This window comes from Catharus ustulatus, chromosome 3, assembly GCF_009819885.2.
Source record: "Catharus ustulatus isolate bCatUst1 chromosome 3, bCatUst1.pri.v2, whole genome shotgun sequence".
NCBI classification, from domain to species: domain Eukaryota; kingdom Metazoa; phylum Chordata; class Aves; order Passeriformes; family Turdidae; genus Catharus; species Catharus ustulatus.
In genome coordinates this window covers 46,825,480-46,843,738 of record NC_046223.1, presented here as the reverse complement: position 1 = coordinate 46,843,738, position 18,259 = coordinate 46,825,480, and the positions used below count along the sequence as shown (strand labels likewise).

General features: G+C 41.7%; 1 protein-coding gene across 1 annotated transcript in view; it reads left to right on the top strand.

Moving 5' to 3' along the window:
• The first annotated feature begins 799 nt into the window (after nt 1–799).
• Nucleotides 800–18,259, top strand: part of LOC116994040 (HEAT repeat-containing protein 1-like) — a 35,286-nt gene continuing 17,826 nt past the window's right edge. Inside the window, exons 1-20 of the mRNA XM_033055432.2 lie at nt 800–840; nt 1,044–1,222; nt 2,891–3,107; nt 3,986–4,127; nt 4,662–4,763; nt 5,678–5,818; nt 6,386–6,597; nt 7,699–7,832; nt 8,518–8,626; nt 8,991–9,101; nt 9,552–9,669; nt 10,894–11,001; nt 11,415–11,510; nt 12,525–12,613; nt 13,895–14,106; nt 14,387–14,508; nt 15,087–15,284; nt 16,518–16,701; nt 16,961–17,109; nt 17,761–17,953. Of these exons, the coding sequence (XP_032911323.1) occupies nt 1,081–1,222; nt 2,891–3,107; nt 3,986–4,127; nt 4,662–4,763; nt 5,678–5,818; nt 6,386–6,597; nt 7,699–7,832; nt 8,518–8,626; nt 8,991–9,101; nt 9,552–9,669; nt 10,894–11,001; nt 11,415–11,510; nt 12,525–12,613; nt 13,895–14,106; nt 14,387–14,508; nt 15,087–15,284; nt 16,518–16,701; nt 16,961–17,109; nt 17,761–17,953 (2,779 nt within the window). The 5' untranslated portion in view covers nt 800–840; nt 1,044–1,080. The remainder of the gene's footprint in view (nt 841–1,043; nt 1,223–2,890; nt 3,108–3,985; nt 4,128–4,661; nt 4,764–5,677; nt 5,819–6,385; nt 6,598–7,698; nt 7,833–8,517; nt 8,627–8,990; nt 9,102–9,551; nt 9,670–10,893; nt 11,002–11,414; nt 11,511–12,524; nt 12,614–13,894; nt 14,107–14,386; nt 14,509–15,086; nt 15,285–16,517; nt 16,702–16,960; nt 17,110–17,760; nt 17,954–18,259) is intronic.

The following is an 18,259-nucleotide window of genomic DNA, read 5'->3' as shown; positions in this document are numbered from 1 at the left end:
ACTAGAGCTGCTTCCCTCATGGAGACCATCCACATGGCCAGTATGGCTGCTTCCCTCATGGAGACCAGCCACATGCTGGCATGGCCGCTCCTGGAGGTGGCACATACTCAGCTGCATCACGGACTGTTTTGTGTTGGAAAAGACCTCTAAGATCATTGTGTTCAACCACTACCCCAGGACTGCCAAGCCCACCACTCAACTGTGTCCATAAATACCACATCCATATGACTTCTAACTACGTCCGGGGTTGGTGACTCCATCACTTCCCCGGGCAGCTTCCTTCAGTTCCAATGCCTGACTACCATTAGGGTGAAATAATGTTTCATAATAAACAATCTGAACAAGCACAATTCGAGGCTATTCCCTCTGGTCCTGTCCCTTGTTGCCTGAAGAGCCAATTACCACCTGGCTACAGACTCCTTTCAGGAACTTGTAGAGAAGGACAACATCCTCCTGAGCCTCCTTCTCCCCAGGCTAAACACCCCCAGCTCCCTCAGCGGCTCCTCACAGGACTTGCGCTCCAGGCCCTTCACCAGCTTTGCTGCCATTCTCTGGATTCGCTCCAGCACCTCAATGTCCTGAAGGGCACAGAACTGGACACAGGATCTGACGATCCTCTCCCTGGTCCCTCTGGCCACACTATCCCTGACACAGCTCAGGATGCCACAGCCCCCGGGTCACAGCCGGCGCCTGCTCGCAGCCCTAGAGCGGCAGCTCCAGCCCCTTTCCGCTGCCGGGGGCGGAGCGGGCCCGGGAAGTTCCCGAGGCTCGGGAGCAGCCGCTTCCGGGTGAGCGGCGCGCGCAGCCCACGTGCGGCCGGCGGGGAGCGGCGGCGGCCAGGTCGGTGTTGGGGACCGGGATCGGGGCCGGGATCGGGACCGGGATCGGGACTGGGATCGCGTCACGCCGGGCGCTGTCCCCCTTCCTCCCCGGCTGGGCCCGGCCCGGCCACGCGTGTGCGCCCGAGCGGCGGCGAGCCCGGAGGGGCGGCTGGCTGCGTGCGGCTGCTTCACCGGCGGGCCTGCCGTGGTTTTCCTCCCCAGTTTTCTCCGGAGGCTCCTTTCCCCCCAGCGCGGAGCCATGACGTCCCTGGCGGAGCAGCTGAAGCGGCTGGCGCTGCCCCAGAACGATCCCAGCCTCCTGGACCGCAGCGAGGTGGCATCGCTGCTCTTCACCTGCAAGGAAGCCGCCACTATTGACAGGGACACGTTTTTTGCCATCGGTGAGTTCTGGCTGCTCCAAAAACTCCAAGAAACAGCTGGAGAAAGATAAATAGGAAAGGCAAACCCAGACTGAAAAAAGGCCGAAAGAATAGTTCAAAAATCTGTCGGCTAGTTAGCATCACTCCAGCCCTTGGGAAAACCAAGGAGCAGTGCATCTTCGAGGAGGTTTCTGGGCACGTAAGGGTAACGTGATGGGCAAGAGTCAGGGATCCCCGAGATGCTCAAGGACTGGAGAATTTGCCCAGTACGGGAAAGTTGGTGAGAGGAATGTCTCTGTTTTCGTTCTGTCTGGAGAAGAGAAGGATGGGTCTCATAGGAGCCTGCCATTACCTTTGAGGAGGTTCCCAGAAGAGGCACCAAGCTATCCACAGGAATGTATGGCTGGAAGACAGGAGCTGAAAGAATAGGAGTTAAAACTGGATAGAAGGAAAAGTTGTTTCAATGTGAGGGCAGTCAAGCAGTTAACGAGATTGTCCAGGGAGATTGTGCCTTGGAAAGGAAAAAAAGTGACTTTTTTGAAAACTGACAGGATAATGCCCTGAGGAACCTAGTCCAGTTTTGGAGACTCTTTTAACCCTGTTTTGAGCAGGGACTGGAAATCTCCCAGTGTGCCTTCTGACATGAATTCTATTTTCATGACAACATGCTGATGCTCTGCTCTTGGGTAATGTTATGGTCACAAATAATGTGAAGTGGCAGTAGCCTTTGCCATGTTGGGACACTTCAAATTCTTTATGCTCTATCCTTTTCCATTTTTATATAAAATTTTATCCAGAAATGTGATACTCTTGAATAAGAAAGCTTTTTTCTAGAACCAGGCAGATTGATATCTTGTTTTCATTTTAAGTGACAGGATTGGAGATACATAGATTTGATGCAACACAGCTTTTTTTTTTATTTCTGAAATAGTTACTCTAGAACTGCTTGGCTGAGTTTGAGGGTGGAATTTTTATGGTCTCTTATCCAGTTTTGGTCTCTGATCCAGTGTTTGATCATTCCACTGTTAGAAAAAATAAAATCTATGCATTGGGTTTGAGTTTCCTGTGTTCCAGCTTCCATCTGTTGTCCTCCCATCCTTCCAATGTGCACCTCTGAGAAGAGTCTGTCTCCATCTCCTTGATAACCCACACTATATCCTGTTAAGTAGCTGCAGACAGCAGGAAGATTTTCTTTTGACTCTCTCTTCTCCAGGCTGAACAGTTCCTCCTTTTCCTTGTATGTTTTCCAGTCCCTTGACCATGTCGGCATTCCTTTGCTGAACTCACATCCAGAAATACTTTTTCTTCTACTGATTTCAAAATTGCATGCAGGGCTCCAGCTGCAGCTCACAAATGGAAGGGGGAGTTCCCCCCTTCCTCAGCCTGCTGGCCGTGCACTCAGGGACAGCACAACCCAGGATGCTACTGGCCTTCACTGCTGCAAGAGCACTCTGCTGGTGGTTGCTAATGTTGTTTTTCTTTGTCAGTTGAGAAATAGTTCAGGTATATCGAAGGTTTTAGTCTTAGGCCTCTTTACTGTTTGTTTTGGTCTGCTTGGTGAAGATGACATATACCAGTATAGCAAAAAAGTTGGATATGCCAGTAATGAGCTAAGGGGGTAGGACTGGAGAAGAAAAACTGTTGTGTTTAAAGCATTCCTCTCATTTTAATTTTTTTTTTTTCCCACAGGATGCACTGGCTTAGAAGAGCTGATGGGGATTGATCCTTCATTTGAAGAGTTCCAGTCCAGTTTGTTTAGTTCCACATCCAAAGGCCTTGAACGCAGTGTTCAGACTAAAGCAGTAAATCAGCAGCTGAATAAGAATATTTCCTTGTTCCTCATTCACCTGTCCCCTTACTTTATGCTTAAGCCAGCCCAGAAGTGCCTTGAATGGCTGATTCACAGGTAATCCACTGAATATCCTATGTCTCAATAGATAAGGCTAGAAAAATTTTGAATAATTTTACTTTAGCTTTCTGAAAATACAGGTTAGAATGTTAATAATGTTCATTTGAGCTTAGTCTTTATGGGCCAGATGCTCTTGCTAATTAGATTTTTGTCTTTTGATAAATTTCTGTGGTTATTTTGATCTGTCACGGTACTCTGTGTAAAAGCAATTAGTTCCTTGCCTGGCTTCCACCAAAGTTGCCCAGCCCTTGGCATCTTACAGAGCACACAGAGAGGCACTGCCGTATTCTGCTTTTAGAAGTGGGCTTTGTAAAATAACAAATTTTATTAACTCTGAACCATGAACCCTAACTATTCTTATTTCAAGCTTTTGTAACAAGGTATGAAGAACAAATAATGAAGTATTTAGTGATGTTATGTTTATTTATAGAAATTAATCTGTCCAAATGCAGAAAGTGCAGTACTTCTTATCAGAAAAGAGTATATAATTTCCCTGAAACATATTTACTTGAATTATAGTTTTTCTATACATATATTATACTGAGAGGTTCATACTAGATTATTGTAACATCTGGTTTAATATTGAAATCTGTGCAGAAGAAATTAAGGTAATTTTTAGTCATACAGGGACTTAAAATTGTTGATAGTGAGGGAAAAAATATGCTAGCATTGTTTTTTTCTTCTAGCACATACAGGCTGGTGGTCACATTGAGTTTCTGGACTAAATGGACTATTGATCTGAGTCAGTATGACAACCATGTCAGGTCTTGCTTAAAAGCAAGTAAACAAGATATTCTGAGAGAAGGTGGATGAGTCTTTTTTCCTTTTAGACTTCCAGATACTTTTTAACTACATATGTATGTTTTTTTCCTTAGATTCCACATTCATCTCTACAATCAAGACAATTTGATTGGTTGTGTTCTGCCATATCATGAGACTAATCTATTTGTGAGAGTTATTCAACTTTTAGATATAAAAAGCCCAACTCATAAGTGGCATTGGATGGATCCAATACGGGTAAAATATTTAACAGATGCAAGATGGAAGGTTGAGGGACTTTATTTAGTAATATCCTAACTCTTCTACTCTGCTCATGAATATGGTCCACTCATTTATGTGGTTAGCTGTAGAGCTGTTCTGAAAAATTTAATTACAGGAATGGAGTGTGGATGCCCATGTGTTGTTTCTGCTATCTTTCTTTAAAGATGTAGTTGATATTAAACAGCTTTGACTGTAATTGCTCTTTGTTTTGGCTAATTTAAAGCATGCTTTTAAGGTGTTAAGTGTTTGCTACAGTTAGGAAGATATATCAGTTACTAAAATTTATGTTTATTTGCATGTAGGTTAAATGTAATTGCTGTTAAATGTTAATTGTCTGTCTTAATGTAGACACAAAACATTCTAGAGTGGAGTGTGGAAATCCATTAGTTATTTCAGTTTCAATGGTGTTAACTGATCAGTTGGATTAATTTGGAGATTATAGTAATGTTTACTTTCTGTGCTTCACTTTACTCTTAGTGTTCTAATTTTACTTTTTTTCACTGTGTAAAGAAACCTGGAGTCCCACTGGCAAGAGGTACTGTCATTACACACTGCTACAAAGACCTGGATTTCATGGATTTCATCTGCAGGCTGGTGGCAAAATCTGTGAAGGTTGTTAATTTATTCTAGAACGCTGTTTTCTGTCACTTTGTCTTCTCCATGTTTTTAAAGTACTGTGCTATTTCTTAATATTTTGAACTGCATATCAAAGAGTAAAATGAATCGTTTATCAGTAAGCAATATGAGGATTTCTTTTATTATAATTTGTGAAGATGGCAGTCTGTCAGAAGCTCTTATAAGGAAGTTGCTGAGAACCATTGAGCCATGACAAAACATTTTGGCCATACTGTATTATTTACTGTGTTGCTTCAGGGTACTTAATTGTCTTCTTTTCTTTCATAAACTCGTTCCTGCTGTTTGTTTGTAACTGTGCTTTGAGCTTCCATGTCTCTTCTGGGGTTGTCGTGGGTGTTTTAAATACACATCTTCAAATATTAATGAGAATTTTAAATTGAGAATGTCTGAAGGTGGGCAAATTTTTTTGTTCTTTTCAGCTAATGTCTAATAGAGGGCTAGTTCTATAGTCTCTTAAGGGTGAGATGTATGACAGATCCGGTTTTTTAGAGAATGGGATGTATCTGCTGTCAGACTAAGCAAAGCAGACACAATAACAGAGTTTATTCACAGGTGCAGAAGGAGGTGTTAAACATAACATCAGTTAGCTTCTTGGCTGTCCAGTTCTGGGTCCTGAGCAGGACACCAACATCACAAGTGATTTTGGCTACCTTATTCTGATTGCCTACATCAGTCCCCATTTCCATCTGCCGTGTCTGTGCTGAGGAGCAGTAACCTCTGGCAAGGGTTGCTGCTGTGAGAGGTGATGACTTTAGTTGTTCCAGCAGGAGCTGTGGGAACTTGCAGGCTTTAAGAGTTTTAAGATTTTTGAGGATTTGAGGGAAGCCATAATATATGCATTTCCACTTGCCCTGATGTCTGACAACCGATTTTTTTTTTCTGTGATCCAGGTCTTTTCAGAGAGTCCCGGCAACCCCGCTCAACTGAGAGTTCTCCTTGTGTTTTATGCTTCCACCATTGTGTCAGCTCTTGGAGCTGCAGAGAAGATAACAGACACTATGGTCTCTCTGCTGCTCCCTTACATCCAAAAGGTAGGTGAAGCTCTGTTTCCCTCCTGTGTGATGAAGGGTACTGTATTCTGCAGACACGAATCTGCAGATAACATCCAAGAGAGACATCCTGTGTGATACGTACTGTACCACTCAGCCTGATTTGAAACCTCAGGCAGGTGAGGCTTCATGGAGAATAATGTTTTTTCACACCTCAGATGAGCACCTTAAGAACTGTTTTCTGCTCTGCATGAGAAATGGAGCTGTGAGAAATGGATACACGGTTTGAAGAATGTCTTTGCTTTGAGATTTATCATGCTAAACCATGAGGAAATGGTGTCAGGCAGACAGCCTGCTTTAATATCCTCTCTTCCACAATTGTTGCTTTGTCAACAACCAGCAGTAGTTAATAAATGTGTCTTCTTTATCTGTGGACCCTGCACGACAGCTTTTTCTTCTTGAAAGTTGTGTTCATAGATACCTTAAACGTTAACACATGGAAAAGAACATAGTGGGATTTTGTGGATGTCAGAATAAAAATTATTTTTATGTTATTGTACTCTTTTGTGTTATTCTGTGTTTAAAATACACCTTTATCTCTTTTTCTAGGGCCTGAAATCCTCTGTACAGGACTACAGAGCTGCAACATACATGATAATCTCCCAGATGACAGTAAAAGTGACAGTGGAGACTTCCTTGGTGCATTCCTTGATGGTACAGATAACCAAGACGTTATTTAAAGTGCCCTTATTAATCAGAGATGGGCTGGCTTGCTTGAACCTACTTCTGCAAACTCAGAAAGGAGATAAACTTGGGAAAAAGTAAGTCTGCATGATTTCCCCACTTTCTAAAATTCCAAACTCGCTTTGATAATTTGAAATTTTTATATCCTCATCATTAAAGGGACACTTCCCTGTCAGAAGTTTTGGTAGTTGACATTTCAAAGGGCTGCTTTGAAAATTTGTATGCTCACTGTAGCAAAGGAGTCTCGGTGGTGCATGCTGGTCATCTCTTGGTCCTTCTGCTACTTCTCTTAGTAAGGGATTGATGTCAAGGTGCAAAACTGAATCCTGTAAAGTAAGAGATTTTCTGGAAAGTGCAAAGAAGTTCTGTCCCTTCAATGGAAGGGCTTTGAGTTAGTGTTGAGTTTAACACCTGAAGCATAAATGCTTCTATACCACTTCTATACCACTTTTTTGGTCTCACTTCAGGTGAAGTGTTCTCCTGGAGGTTCGTGTGGTAGATTCCCATCCATCCATCTGTGCTGCTCTGGCACAGTTGGCTTGTGCTGGTAACATGCATTTGAACATAGTCCCACATGCTACAGGGAATTTGCTTGCTGGCAGTGAGGAGTATTCCAATAGGAAAAATCTTGAGGGATATATAGAGTGATTAGCTTCCAGATACATGAGCACTGTCATAGGTTAAAATGTGCAGGTGTGGGGTTGATACATTTTGCAGCATCCAGCCAGGTGAGTGTGAAAGGAGACGAGATGAAGCTTTGTGTTAGCCAAAAGGGAAATGACTTCTCCTCAGAGGATCTGTCATTGCATCACCCTGCCTGCTGCTGCCAAGGAATAGACATGCTCCTTGCAGTGTGAGGATATCTCTTGTAATTTATACAAGTCATCTTCCTTTTACTACCAGCTTTGCAAAAAACATACGTAGATTCACTGTGCCATTGCAGCAGCTGTGCTCAACATGACTGGCAGTACCCTCTTTTCTTCTTGGATATTAAATGTGCCAATAAACATCTGGCATTAAGGAAGTGGAGCCCTTTGAGTGTTTTCAGTGTTTGTTTACAATGGGGCTGTTACCTGATGCTGAAAATTGAATCCTTGTGAAGTCTGCATGGTTTTTGAAAGTGTTGTAACCCAGATGAGCATACATACTTTTCTTTTTTCCCCCTTTCAATTGTGCAGGCCATTTAATTATCTGTGCAAAACCCCAGAACTGGTAGCACTTTTGCAAGGCTTGTCAGCAGGCTATGATATCTCTCCTCTCCTCCGCTACATGTTGCCTCACCTTGTTCACACCATCGTGAAAAGTGATACAGGTAAGTTAGCACAGGTTTTTTGTAAAACTTAGATCAGCCTTAAGGACAGATAACTGTGGTCAGTGTCACAGCTGTGTAATTGCTTCTTCCATTGAAGCTGTGCCAATACCTGTGAAGACCTAATTGAGCTTTTGTGTGTTTGCTTTTTGTTCTTCCGGGGGTTTTTTTAACTTTTTTTTCCTCTTAGATGTGTATTGTAGTACTGTGAAATCTTGAGTAGATTGCATGTACTCCTTATGTGGTTTAATTAGGGGACAGCTGTGTTTACCCAGGGAATTAAATGTGCCTAGGAACAGTCTGGGCCAGCGAGGCTGGCTGGCATGCAGTTGTAGCCTGTGTCTGTGTCAGAGAGTCTGTTTGCACTGTGGGATTGTAGTGCTGAATCACAACTGGGAAAGCTCTTTTATTGAAAAGGTCCAGATTCACACCAAGGAATGCTCTAGGGAAGTTGCTGGCAGGTCTGGAGCACGCCAAAGTGTTCTTGAATTTATTGGCATTTTAATGACATTGGTATAAAGCATTGCTAATGGATCACAGAGAATTAGTACTGGTAATCAGTGAGCACTGTGGTCTTCAAGTTGTGTGCTTGGTTCACCAGAGGATGATACCTTTACAAGCTGTTTGCTTTAATCAGTGAGAACGGGCTGTTCTCTAACACTTGTTCATCTTTTATGATTGTCCTTAGAGGAGCAAGAAGAATCTGAGGAGACAGAAAATAACATTTACATCAAACATCTTCAAGCTATTCTTGAGAGTATACCACTGGAAAATGATTTAGATACCCTGTTGGCTTCGTGAGTTGACTTCAGTTCTTTTTCTTATGCAGTACTGCGGTCACTTCTGGTGTAATAGTAAATGATTCCTGACAATGGCATTAGCATTATATGAGCATGTTTTTCTGAGTTCGTAAGTTAAGTCCAGACGTGGATTTTGAAATTTAAACATTCAGTAACCCAAAAGAGCCACTCATTTAGTGTTTGTGGGAGTGATTTTGGGACTGAGTGAAACTTCAGGCCAGCAGCAAATCTGTACTTGCAGTAAATAATATTATATTTAATATATAATTAATCCTAATCTGTTAAGCACCAGGCTTTATAACAGTAATGAAAAAGGTACATTGCAAAATATGGTGACTTTTGCTTTTGTTTGTAATTTTAGCAAGTTTCTTGAAGAGTTTATCTCCTGTGGTACAGAGATTCAATCTAATCCCACCAAAATGGCTGCACTCAATCAAAAGATCCTTCCTCTTATTAGACTTCTCGAGATAAAGTAAGTTCCATTTTTCTATGACAGACCCACAGTCTGTAGAGTGGTGATAACAGTTATGATCTTGGATTATTTGGTGTAGTCAGCACAATAGTCTTGCTGAAATAAGTACAAAAGAAATAACTGACTACTATTGTCTGTCCAAATTTTGTTTGACTGATCTGTCCTTACATATTTTGTCGTCACTGTAATATATGGATGCAGACCTACTGGCTTTGTACAGCTCTTTACTTTGTAGCATGACCTTCTTTACTTATTATGTATACCAGTGGTCTGCACTTAATTTATCTGAAGACATAATGATTTATTGCCTTTGCAAAGCCACTTAAAATGTCTGGTTTGAATGAATGCGTGTGCATTCAGTTTCCTTGGTTTTCCCGGTTTTTTCTCTTGTAAATGCATGTTTTTCTATAATCCTCTGCAGAAAGTATTGATGGTTTTGTCTTTTGGCAGGTATCCTAAAGCCTTAGACTCTGTTTTGGAGAAGCACCTGGAAGATAGCACAGATGAGGCTGACCAGAATCTTTTTCATCAATTTATTTCTCTTTCATTAAGCTGTGGCAAGTACAAGGTAGGTAGAATTGTGATCCTAGCACTTATATGGTTATACTGTCAGAAGGCTGATTTTTGACAGAGTTCTACTCTCTATTCCTCCTTATCAACAAAATGTCTACCATTCCCACTAAAAAAAAGAAAAAAACCCAAACCAAAAAAGGAAAGAACCCTAACTTGGTTAAATATTTTGGAGGGAGGCTTGGTCAAAACTTGTAGTAAAACAAAAGCTATCAGGTCTTTTAAGTTTTTTTATCATAAGGACTCATGAGTGTGAGCTTTTTTCCCTGGTTAAAATTTATACATTTCCACCTGCTCCAGTTGCTACCAATAATTTTTTCCTTAGAAACGTGGCCACTACATACACTGGTAAATAGTGATGACACAGTGGTGCCCAGCAAGGCCTCATCTTTCTAAAGGATGTTGTCAGTGGCAGAGATGTCTGTTTTGGGAAAGCTGAGAAACTTTATCACTGTTGAGAGAAGATGGCTTGGTCCTTTTTCTTGCACTGATTTTATGAATGTTTACAGTCAGTAACAGGGAAGAATAGAGTGACCACAGAGTTCTTCCTGTGCCATTTCCGAAGAGCAATTGAAACTCAGCCTAATACAGAATAACCATTACTACAACAGATCTGGCCAAGGAATATATTATAAGAGCTGGTTAGTATTATGGCTGTTGTTTGCAGTGATTGAAGGACTGAAAGCACTTAGGAAAATATGACGAACTATATAAAGAAGCGCTTCCTGTATTTTTATACTGATTTAACAAAGGTGCAGATTCTGTGTCTGAGTAAAAAGTGGATTAACAGAAAAATAAGGCATGCAGAGCAAAGGCATATGACTCTCTTCCAGCTTTTAAGGTTCCTGAGATAAGTGCACGCAATTGGACTAGCAGGGATGCCTTTTTAACAGTTTCTATCTGTGCTCTGTCACACTGACATTGTCACTAGAGCTTTCTCAGAATCCTTAGATAAGCGTAATGCTTTTCTAGGACATAATGGTGTCTGTGGCTTACTGTACTTTTCAAGCTATCTTCCAAAAACGGTCTGCAACAGTGAAGAAATTTAATAATTGAAAAAAGTTATACAATATCATTGTACTGTAATTTAACTTTCTAAGTCTTGATTATGCAAGTTTTCTTCTGATGCGAAAAATTGCCGTAATAATGTCTCCCATTATCCTTATGTATATTTAAAGTATTTTTAACATGCACTGAGGTTACTGTGCAATCTGTATTTCAGTTTCTGGAAGACTCTGATACCTCCCTTCTGCTTAGTTTGAATCACCCTCAGCCTGCTGTGCGGGTCCTGGCTCTTCAGCATTTGAAGGATGCTATTGAAACTTCAAAGGTTTGTGTCTGAATCTCTCACTTACAGAACTGACTTAACATAAAATGTCTTCAAAAAGCTGCTTGCCAGACTTAGCAGTTGAAGATGAGTGGTATGTGAAACTGTGCCTATGTCATCCTTACTGATTTTCATGGCGTTTTCAGTAGGCTTCTGTCACTATTTCCCCGTATTCTGGACTTTGGGTATAGTTCTTGTTGATTAGACTGCTCACATTCTCATAAAATCCAAGTTTATGGATTAATCCAGGTTTCTTTCTTTTGTTATTGAAAGTTAGTCTGCCTATGATGTTTAATTTAGATGATATTACCACTTCTTTTAATCTAGAATTCAGATATTTCATTAAAAGCCTCTAGAGTGTTCTACAGACAAATGATTTCTTTTCCCTTTGACTCTGTTTTCCTTTATTTTTTCAGGAAGGCTTTGATCAGGCTTTCATAGAAGAAGCAATCTTTGGACGGCTTAAGGATGACAACAGAGATGTTGTGATGTCTGCTCTCAGTTCTTTGGAGGTAAGTGTGGCATGCGAGATTTTACCTGGTCTCAAATGTGTGTGTGTCTGGAATGTATTCTGTGTAGTTTTCTTTCTTGTCCTTGTGTCCTTATTGCATGACTTTTATCTTTTAACAGGATAAAGCAGCACAAATTTAGGAGGCATGCATTATTTGCCATCTCAGAAATTCTCCCCAAATCTCTGCTACCTGATCCTTCTCAAAGTGTTGGCAGTTAAAGTGAATTTATCACTTTTGGTTTTCTTTTTTTTAATTTAATTACTGAAGTGTACTTAAATCTTTGATTATTATTCGAGGCATGCTTCCTGCTTATTCTGTACGTATTTCTATAAAAAGGCAAGCCACACTATCTGTCTTTTGGATGGAAAGTGGTGCAGTCACAAGATGTTACTCTAGCGAGAGGTGCTCAGTTGAGTTTTTCCATATGCGAGTCATTTGGTCAGTTGATAGTGGCAAAGTCCTGAGCTCCAGCTCAGGTTTACTGGATAGGACTCTGGTATGCATTGTACTGATTGTTTCCAGCTAGAGTAACAGTCTGTCTTTATGGCTTCTGCTAGTAGTAGTGGAGAATATTATTAGCAGTAGTGGAATTGGTCCTGTGTTTTCATTCATTCTTGATCACCAGTAAGTAGGAATAGAAGCACATGAATGCTCCTTTAAACTTTAGTGTGTTTTGTTGATGTGCCTTATGTTTTTGTGATCCAGATGCAATGTAAAGTAAAAGCAGTTCTTACTTAATTATAATATAGTTTGCATATCATTTATCAATTTTACCCAACATTTCCACATTCAATAAATTCTCCATACTTTAGCATATCAACAGGGCATACTGGGCAACCTTATTACTTCTTTTCACCTGACAGTATTTTCATTACATGAACATCAGCAGGAATGCAGTTGGTCATGTTTGATCTCTGTTTCCGCTTGGTATAGCATATGCATTTTCCACTGTGATGTGGTAAACTGTTTTGTATATTGTTGTATTTTCATTCATTCTTCTTGACTATGGTTCAGACTTTCAGGAAGCAAGTCAATCCAGAAGTAATAGTATCAAGTCTTTTGAACATTTTCCAGAAAGCTGATCTTTCAAAGGACGGAAAGTGGTATGTTTGTGCTTTTTTTTCTTCAGTTTACATTCTTTCTGTATAAATTAAATTTTCAAAAGTAACTATAAAGAATACAGTAAATTCACGAATACAAGCCGCACTGACTATAAGCCGCATCTCTGGGTGTTGGCAAATATTTCAGTTTTTGTCCATAGATAAGCCGCACCCGAATATAAGCCGCTTTGTCGTTCGCAGCGAGGACCCGCGTGCAATTAGTAACAGAACCGCGGGAGGGCGGAGTTTACTGGCTGAGCTAAGGCTGTGCAGGCTCGGCCCGCTAGGGGCCGCTGACGGGGCCAGGTGGTCCAGCACGGTGCTGCAGCTCGGGGCTGGCCGCCGCTGACCCTGGGCTTGGTCACCCCGGGTCGGCGCTGCCCTGCGGTGGCAGGCAGGGACGGAGCTTCCCCTGCTCCTACGGCAGCGGCGGCGGGCGGGGACGGAGCTTTCCCGCGCCCGTGGCGCCGGCGGCGGGCAGGGACGGAGTTTCCCCGCTCCTGCCGCGGCGGCGGCGGGCGGGGACAAAGCACCCCGTCGGCTCCCCGAGCCGTGGCAATGGCTTGCGCGGGGCTCCTGTCGGCTCCCTGGGCCACAGCAATGGCGGCGCGCGCTTCCCCCCCCTCCCCGGGCCACAGCAATGGCGGCGTGGGCTTCCCCCCCCCTCCCCGGGCCGCGGCAATGGCGGCGCGGGCTTCCCCCACCCTCCCCGGGCCGCGGTAGGGGCGGCCCGGGTCCCCCCTCTCCTCCCTGGGCCGCAGCAATGGCGGCGCCGGGCCCCCCCCGTCTCTCTCCTGGGCTGTGGCAGAGGAGGAAAGAGAGCTCTCCCGCCTCTCTCCCCGCCCCCCGTGCTGCCTACAGGGAGCCAGGCTCCACCCGCGGTGCAACAGAGTAGCGATTTGTAACAATCGCAAAATGCCGACGTTGCAGCTGCTCGGCTCAGCACTCTGGCAGGCACTTCTGAGGTTGTATTAGCCGCTCCTGATTATTAGCCGCATTTCCGGTTTAGGAGCAAAATCTTAGTCAAATTGGTGCGGCCTGTATTCGTGAAATTACTGTACTTCAAAAACTGTGTTTCTTTGCAAATGCATTTTGTTAAGCTATTTCGATGCGGAGTTACAGGAGAGGTGTTAAATTACTTTCATACCATTTCCCATTAATTCCTTATTTGTTCTTGCTGCTGTTTAGGTACAGAAGATCACCATGGAGAACAGAGAAAAAATAAAAGAAATGTAGATGATGTGATTGAGTAATGTATTTTTAACATGATTTGTTTTCTTTTAGGTACAAGGTTTTGGAGCGAGCAGTAAAGATTTTAGTCAAAGAGAAGATTCTGAAAGAGAAGAAAGAACTGCTAGATGCAGCAGTAATGCAGTTATTACCTTTTATGACAATCACTAATGCAAATTCAAAATCTTCAGATTGGAAAATGGCTGTTTGTTTGTCAGAGTCCGACCTCTGCTCCTTACACCCTTTACTGAAAGGCTGGCCAGAAGGTAAAGCACTTCTTGTAACTAACTTGGTAAGAGGAAACTTCTAACTAGTTAGGGGCTCATCCTTATTGAACCTAAACACATATTGAAGGGTGCAGGCTGTCACTGTCAGGCTATTGTGCTGTAACTGTGAATGGGTTTCTTAAAAAAACTCTTTGAAAAGAGGTAGGAATTGTTTAGTATGTTTCTGACTGATTCTAATTATTACTGTGCCACCAGTATGTTAATACGTGAATTTTGTACCTAGATTATTTGATTTTTTTTTTTTTTCCCCTTGGAGTAGCTCTTGAAGAGGCAATCAAATCTACCGAGTCTGCAGAGTTGGTTGGAGTGGCCAGTGAGAAAATGATTCTGCTACTTTCTGGAAACTTGACTTCAGGGGACCCTTTGTTACTGTTGCAAATGGTAAGTGTACCATGTCAACCTAACCTTAAAGAAGTTTTACTTTTCAGGTGGTGATCGTAATCAAACAAATGTGATATAGAAGAACTTTGCATGGCTGCTCTAGGCTATCATCTAATATGCTATCATCAGGCTGCTAGGCAAATACATATATGTGTGTGTGCACATATATAATTATATATATTTTTATATGTATGTATTTTTATATATATGTATTTATACATATATATGAAAATAGCAAACCACAATACCATCCATATAAACCCAATTTCTTCCTTAACATAAGGAAAAGAAGTGATTACCTTTTTTGACAAACGATTAGTGTAACTAATTTAAAAGAATTTTTAGTTTCCTGAAAAAAAATTTCTAGAGAATAAACAAGTTTACCTGTGGGTAGTTCATAGAAACTGCTATTTGTGCATTGCAAGCTTTCAAAGAATATAATTACAGCAGACAATAACTTTTTACCTATGATAGAAAGTAAACACTATTACACCATTTTTCATTTACATGTTCAGTTTAGTCATAGTGAAATCCCACTGTCATGCTGATTTTTGTTGTCCTCCACTCTTTTGTCTAAGGTTGATGACCTGATACTCGTTGCTGAAACAGAATCTGACAGTGTGGGACAGAAAGTAACTACTCATATAATTGGTTCAGTGCTTGTTCAGTGCTGCTGCAATACACAGATGAAGGAAAATTATTTCCCAGTGGCTATCAGAGTCTTCCGCTTCTTGGATAAAAAAATTAAAAATCTCAGAACTTATGAACCTGAAGAGGTAAGATGTAAACAGTGTGGAGAGGGTATTTTCTTTGTATTGAAAACAATATTAAGAAGGTTTTTAAAATTGTTTTTACTGAAGACCAGGTTCAGAAACTTTGAGAAGGACTGAAAAATCTCATCTTCATTTCTCCTCAGAGCAAAAACACACTTGGCAATAGTGCCATTAAGAATTACAGTAATTTCACAATTACAAGCCGCACAGACTATAAGTCGCATCGCCGGGTGTTGGCAAACATTTCGTTCTTTGTCCATACACAAGCCGCACCCAATTATAAGCCGCTTTGTCATTCGCAGCAAGGACCCGCGTGCCACAAAGTCGCCAAATAGTAACAGAACCGCGGGATGGCGGGGTTTACTGGCTTGGTTTGGGCTGTGAGGGCTCAGGGCTGCTGACAGGGCTGGGTGGCCCAGCTCAGCGCTGCCGCTCGGCGGGGCCGCTCGGGGCCGGCCGCCGCTGGGCTCGCTCACCCCGGCCTGGCGCTGCGCCACGGTGGCAGGGGGCAGCAGGCGAGGATGGGAGCTCCCCCCCTTCTCCCCGGGCCGCAGGGATGGCAGCACGGAGCCCCCCGCATCCCCCTGGGCTGTGGGGCAAGCAGGAGGGAGTCCCCGTGTAAGCCGCATTTCTGGGGTGGGAACAAAATTTTAGTCAAAACAGTGCGGCTTGTAATCGTGAAATTACTGTACTCTAATATTTTATGTGTGTTTCCATTGGAATTTTCTTGACTTATTTTGTTGAGAAACATCTCTAGGTTTTTTCTGTGTGTAAGAAACCCATGTGAGCAGGGCAGTGTTTCTGTGTGTACCTACCCTCACACATACACACGTAGGCACAGAATTGTTTATTCTGACCTCAGAATTATTCAATTAATGATTTTTGTATATGCAAGTATCTAAAAGATATGGTTTATTTTTCTGGAGCAGAGCTAGATGAAAGTGTTAAAGTGACTGTTAAAAATGCTACAATTCCCAGTCCCTTTGAAAAGATATTTTAGAGAGACTGATATTTTACTCTTCTGTTACCTCATTTATGTATACTGTAACTATGGTAGAAAGAACTGGCATAGGTCTTAAAACTGCAGATGTAAGTTTCAATGTAAAATCAGAAATGTAATCACTCCATAAGGATACCTCTTTAGAGGTTGGAAATTAAATGTTGCTGAATTTTAATGCTAAATTTCTGTTGCATGGAATTGTGACAGAACACATTAAAATAAATTTTCATTCACAGGAAACTCCCCTAAATTGGTCTGTTGAAACAGCAGAGGAAACTTTGGTGCCTAAGGACTTGTTAAGTGCATATATAGGAAAGCTCAGTAGTGATGAGACTGCTCATGCAGAGGAGTCAGCTATGGTCCTGTTCTTATTGAAAAACTTCATTAATGGCCTAAAACCTCCCCTGTCCTTTTCAAAAGGTAAGTGTTAGATTTTGCCTGTCCCTTACATCAGTGAAAAAGGAAAGTTATTTTTTTTTCCTTCAGAAATTGTTGGAAACAAGATACTGCTTCCCTAACCTTCTCCTTTGTTATTGACATCTGTAAAGATTATTCACTTGTGAATATGAAATCAACCAAATGTACTGTCCTCTTTTAACTAGAGATGTCTGTTTTCTCCTGGTTTCTGAGGGTGTTCCTATGCACCTGCTGTGTCTTAATTACAGCTTGTGTTTTTTAGAGGAATCTTGGTGGAATCCTGAATCTCTGAATCAAAGTAGCCAAGACTATCTGCATCTCCTTTTGGGGCTGTTTGACCTGCTTGTCAGTGGAGCTAGTGAGGGAAGTGATGCTCTTCAGTACAGAGCATTGATGAATCTCTTATTCAAGGTACTATTTTTGCATTTGTTGCTCTGAGTTATGAGTCATGAACTATTACATGGTTGCATTAATTTTAAGCAACATTGAGAAAAATGGTCAACAGGTCATGCAATGTTGCTTGTGGCATTCAAGTACTGTGAGGAGATGGAAGTGTAAGCTTCAGCTGGATTACTTAACCTTAATTAAATGGAATAGTGGAAAACAAAAGTTAAAAAACCAAAACAAACCACAAACGTACTAGTCGAGGCAAAGATGAAAACATAACACTGATTTGCAGGGCAAAATTAAGAGCCTGAAGTTTGAGGAAAAAGTTTTGGTTCTACGTGGTATCTTGACAAAGGGCTACTCTGTAAAGTTTGGTAGTGTTCAAATACAGAAACTGAAAGGAAAACCTCTAGGAGAACTTTTGTGTTTCCTTATTACGTCATCTCATGTTTTTTCATATGCATATATAAATGTCTGAACTTGTATATACATGCAGCATTTACTCAGTAACTTTTTCTTCCCAAAATACACTGTTTCACTGTTTTCCTGAGACAAAGTTCTCTTTTGGTGTACTCCTTTGAAGTGGGTAGGGTGGTTTATCAAATGTTTTCAGTAGAAGTTTACCAAATAAATTAAACAAGTACTTTTTTTCTTTCCCACTGTGTTAAATTTAAGGTACATCTAAAAGATTCAGAGGTTCTCTTCAAATTCCTTTCCATTTTATGGACTTACAGTTACAACCTTTCAAATCAACTGAACTATGAAGTCAGTGCAATGCTACAGACTCAGGCTCTATATATTGGCTATGCACTGCTTGAATCACAAACAAACCAGAAAAAGAAAAAACTGCTATCACCATCATCTCCAGGTAAAGTAAAACATTCCATCTATCTGTCTGTCTGTCTCTCATCTCAATCAATCACAGTACCATTTAATTTTGTGCAGCTTTACTATATTTTATACCATGAAGGAGATCTCGAGTTATTTACGTTTAGCTGCACTGGGCTGAGACAGTTCTTTTCCTGATTGACTGGTGCAGCTCTAAGTCCAAACTTGAATTAAGTGAAGCCACTCTTCTTTTTAATTTTGAAAGTGTTAAAGGAGCACAGTGCTGTGCTGAAGCAGTCAGTTACAGGACATTGCTGTCTGTGCAGTGTCAGGGTGTGACAGTCAG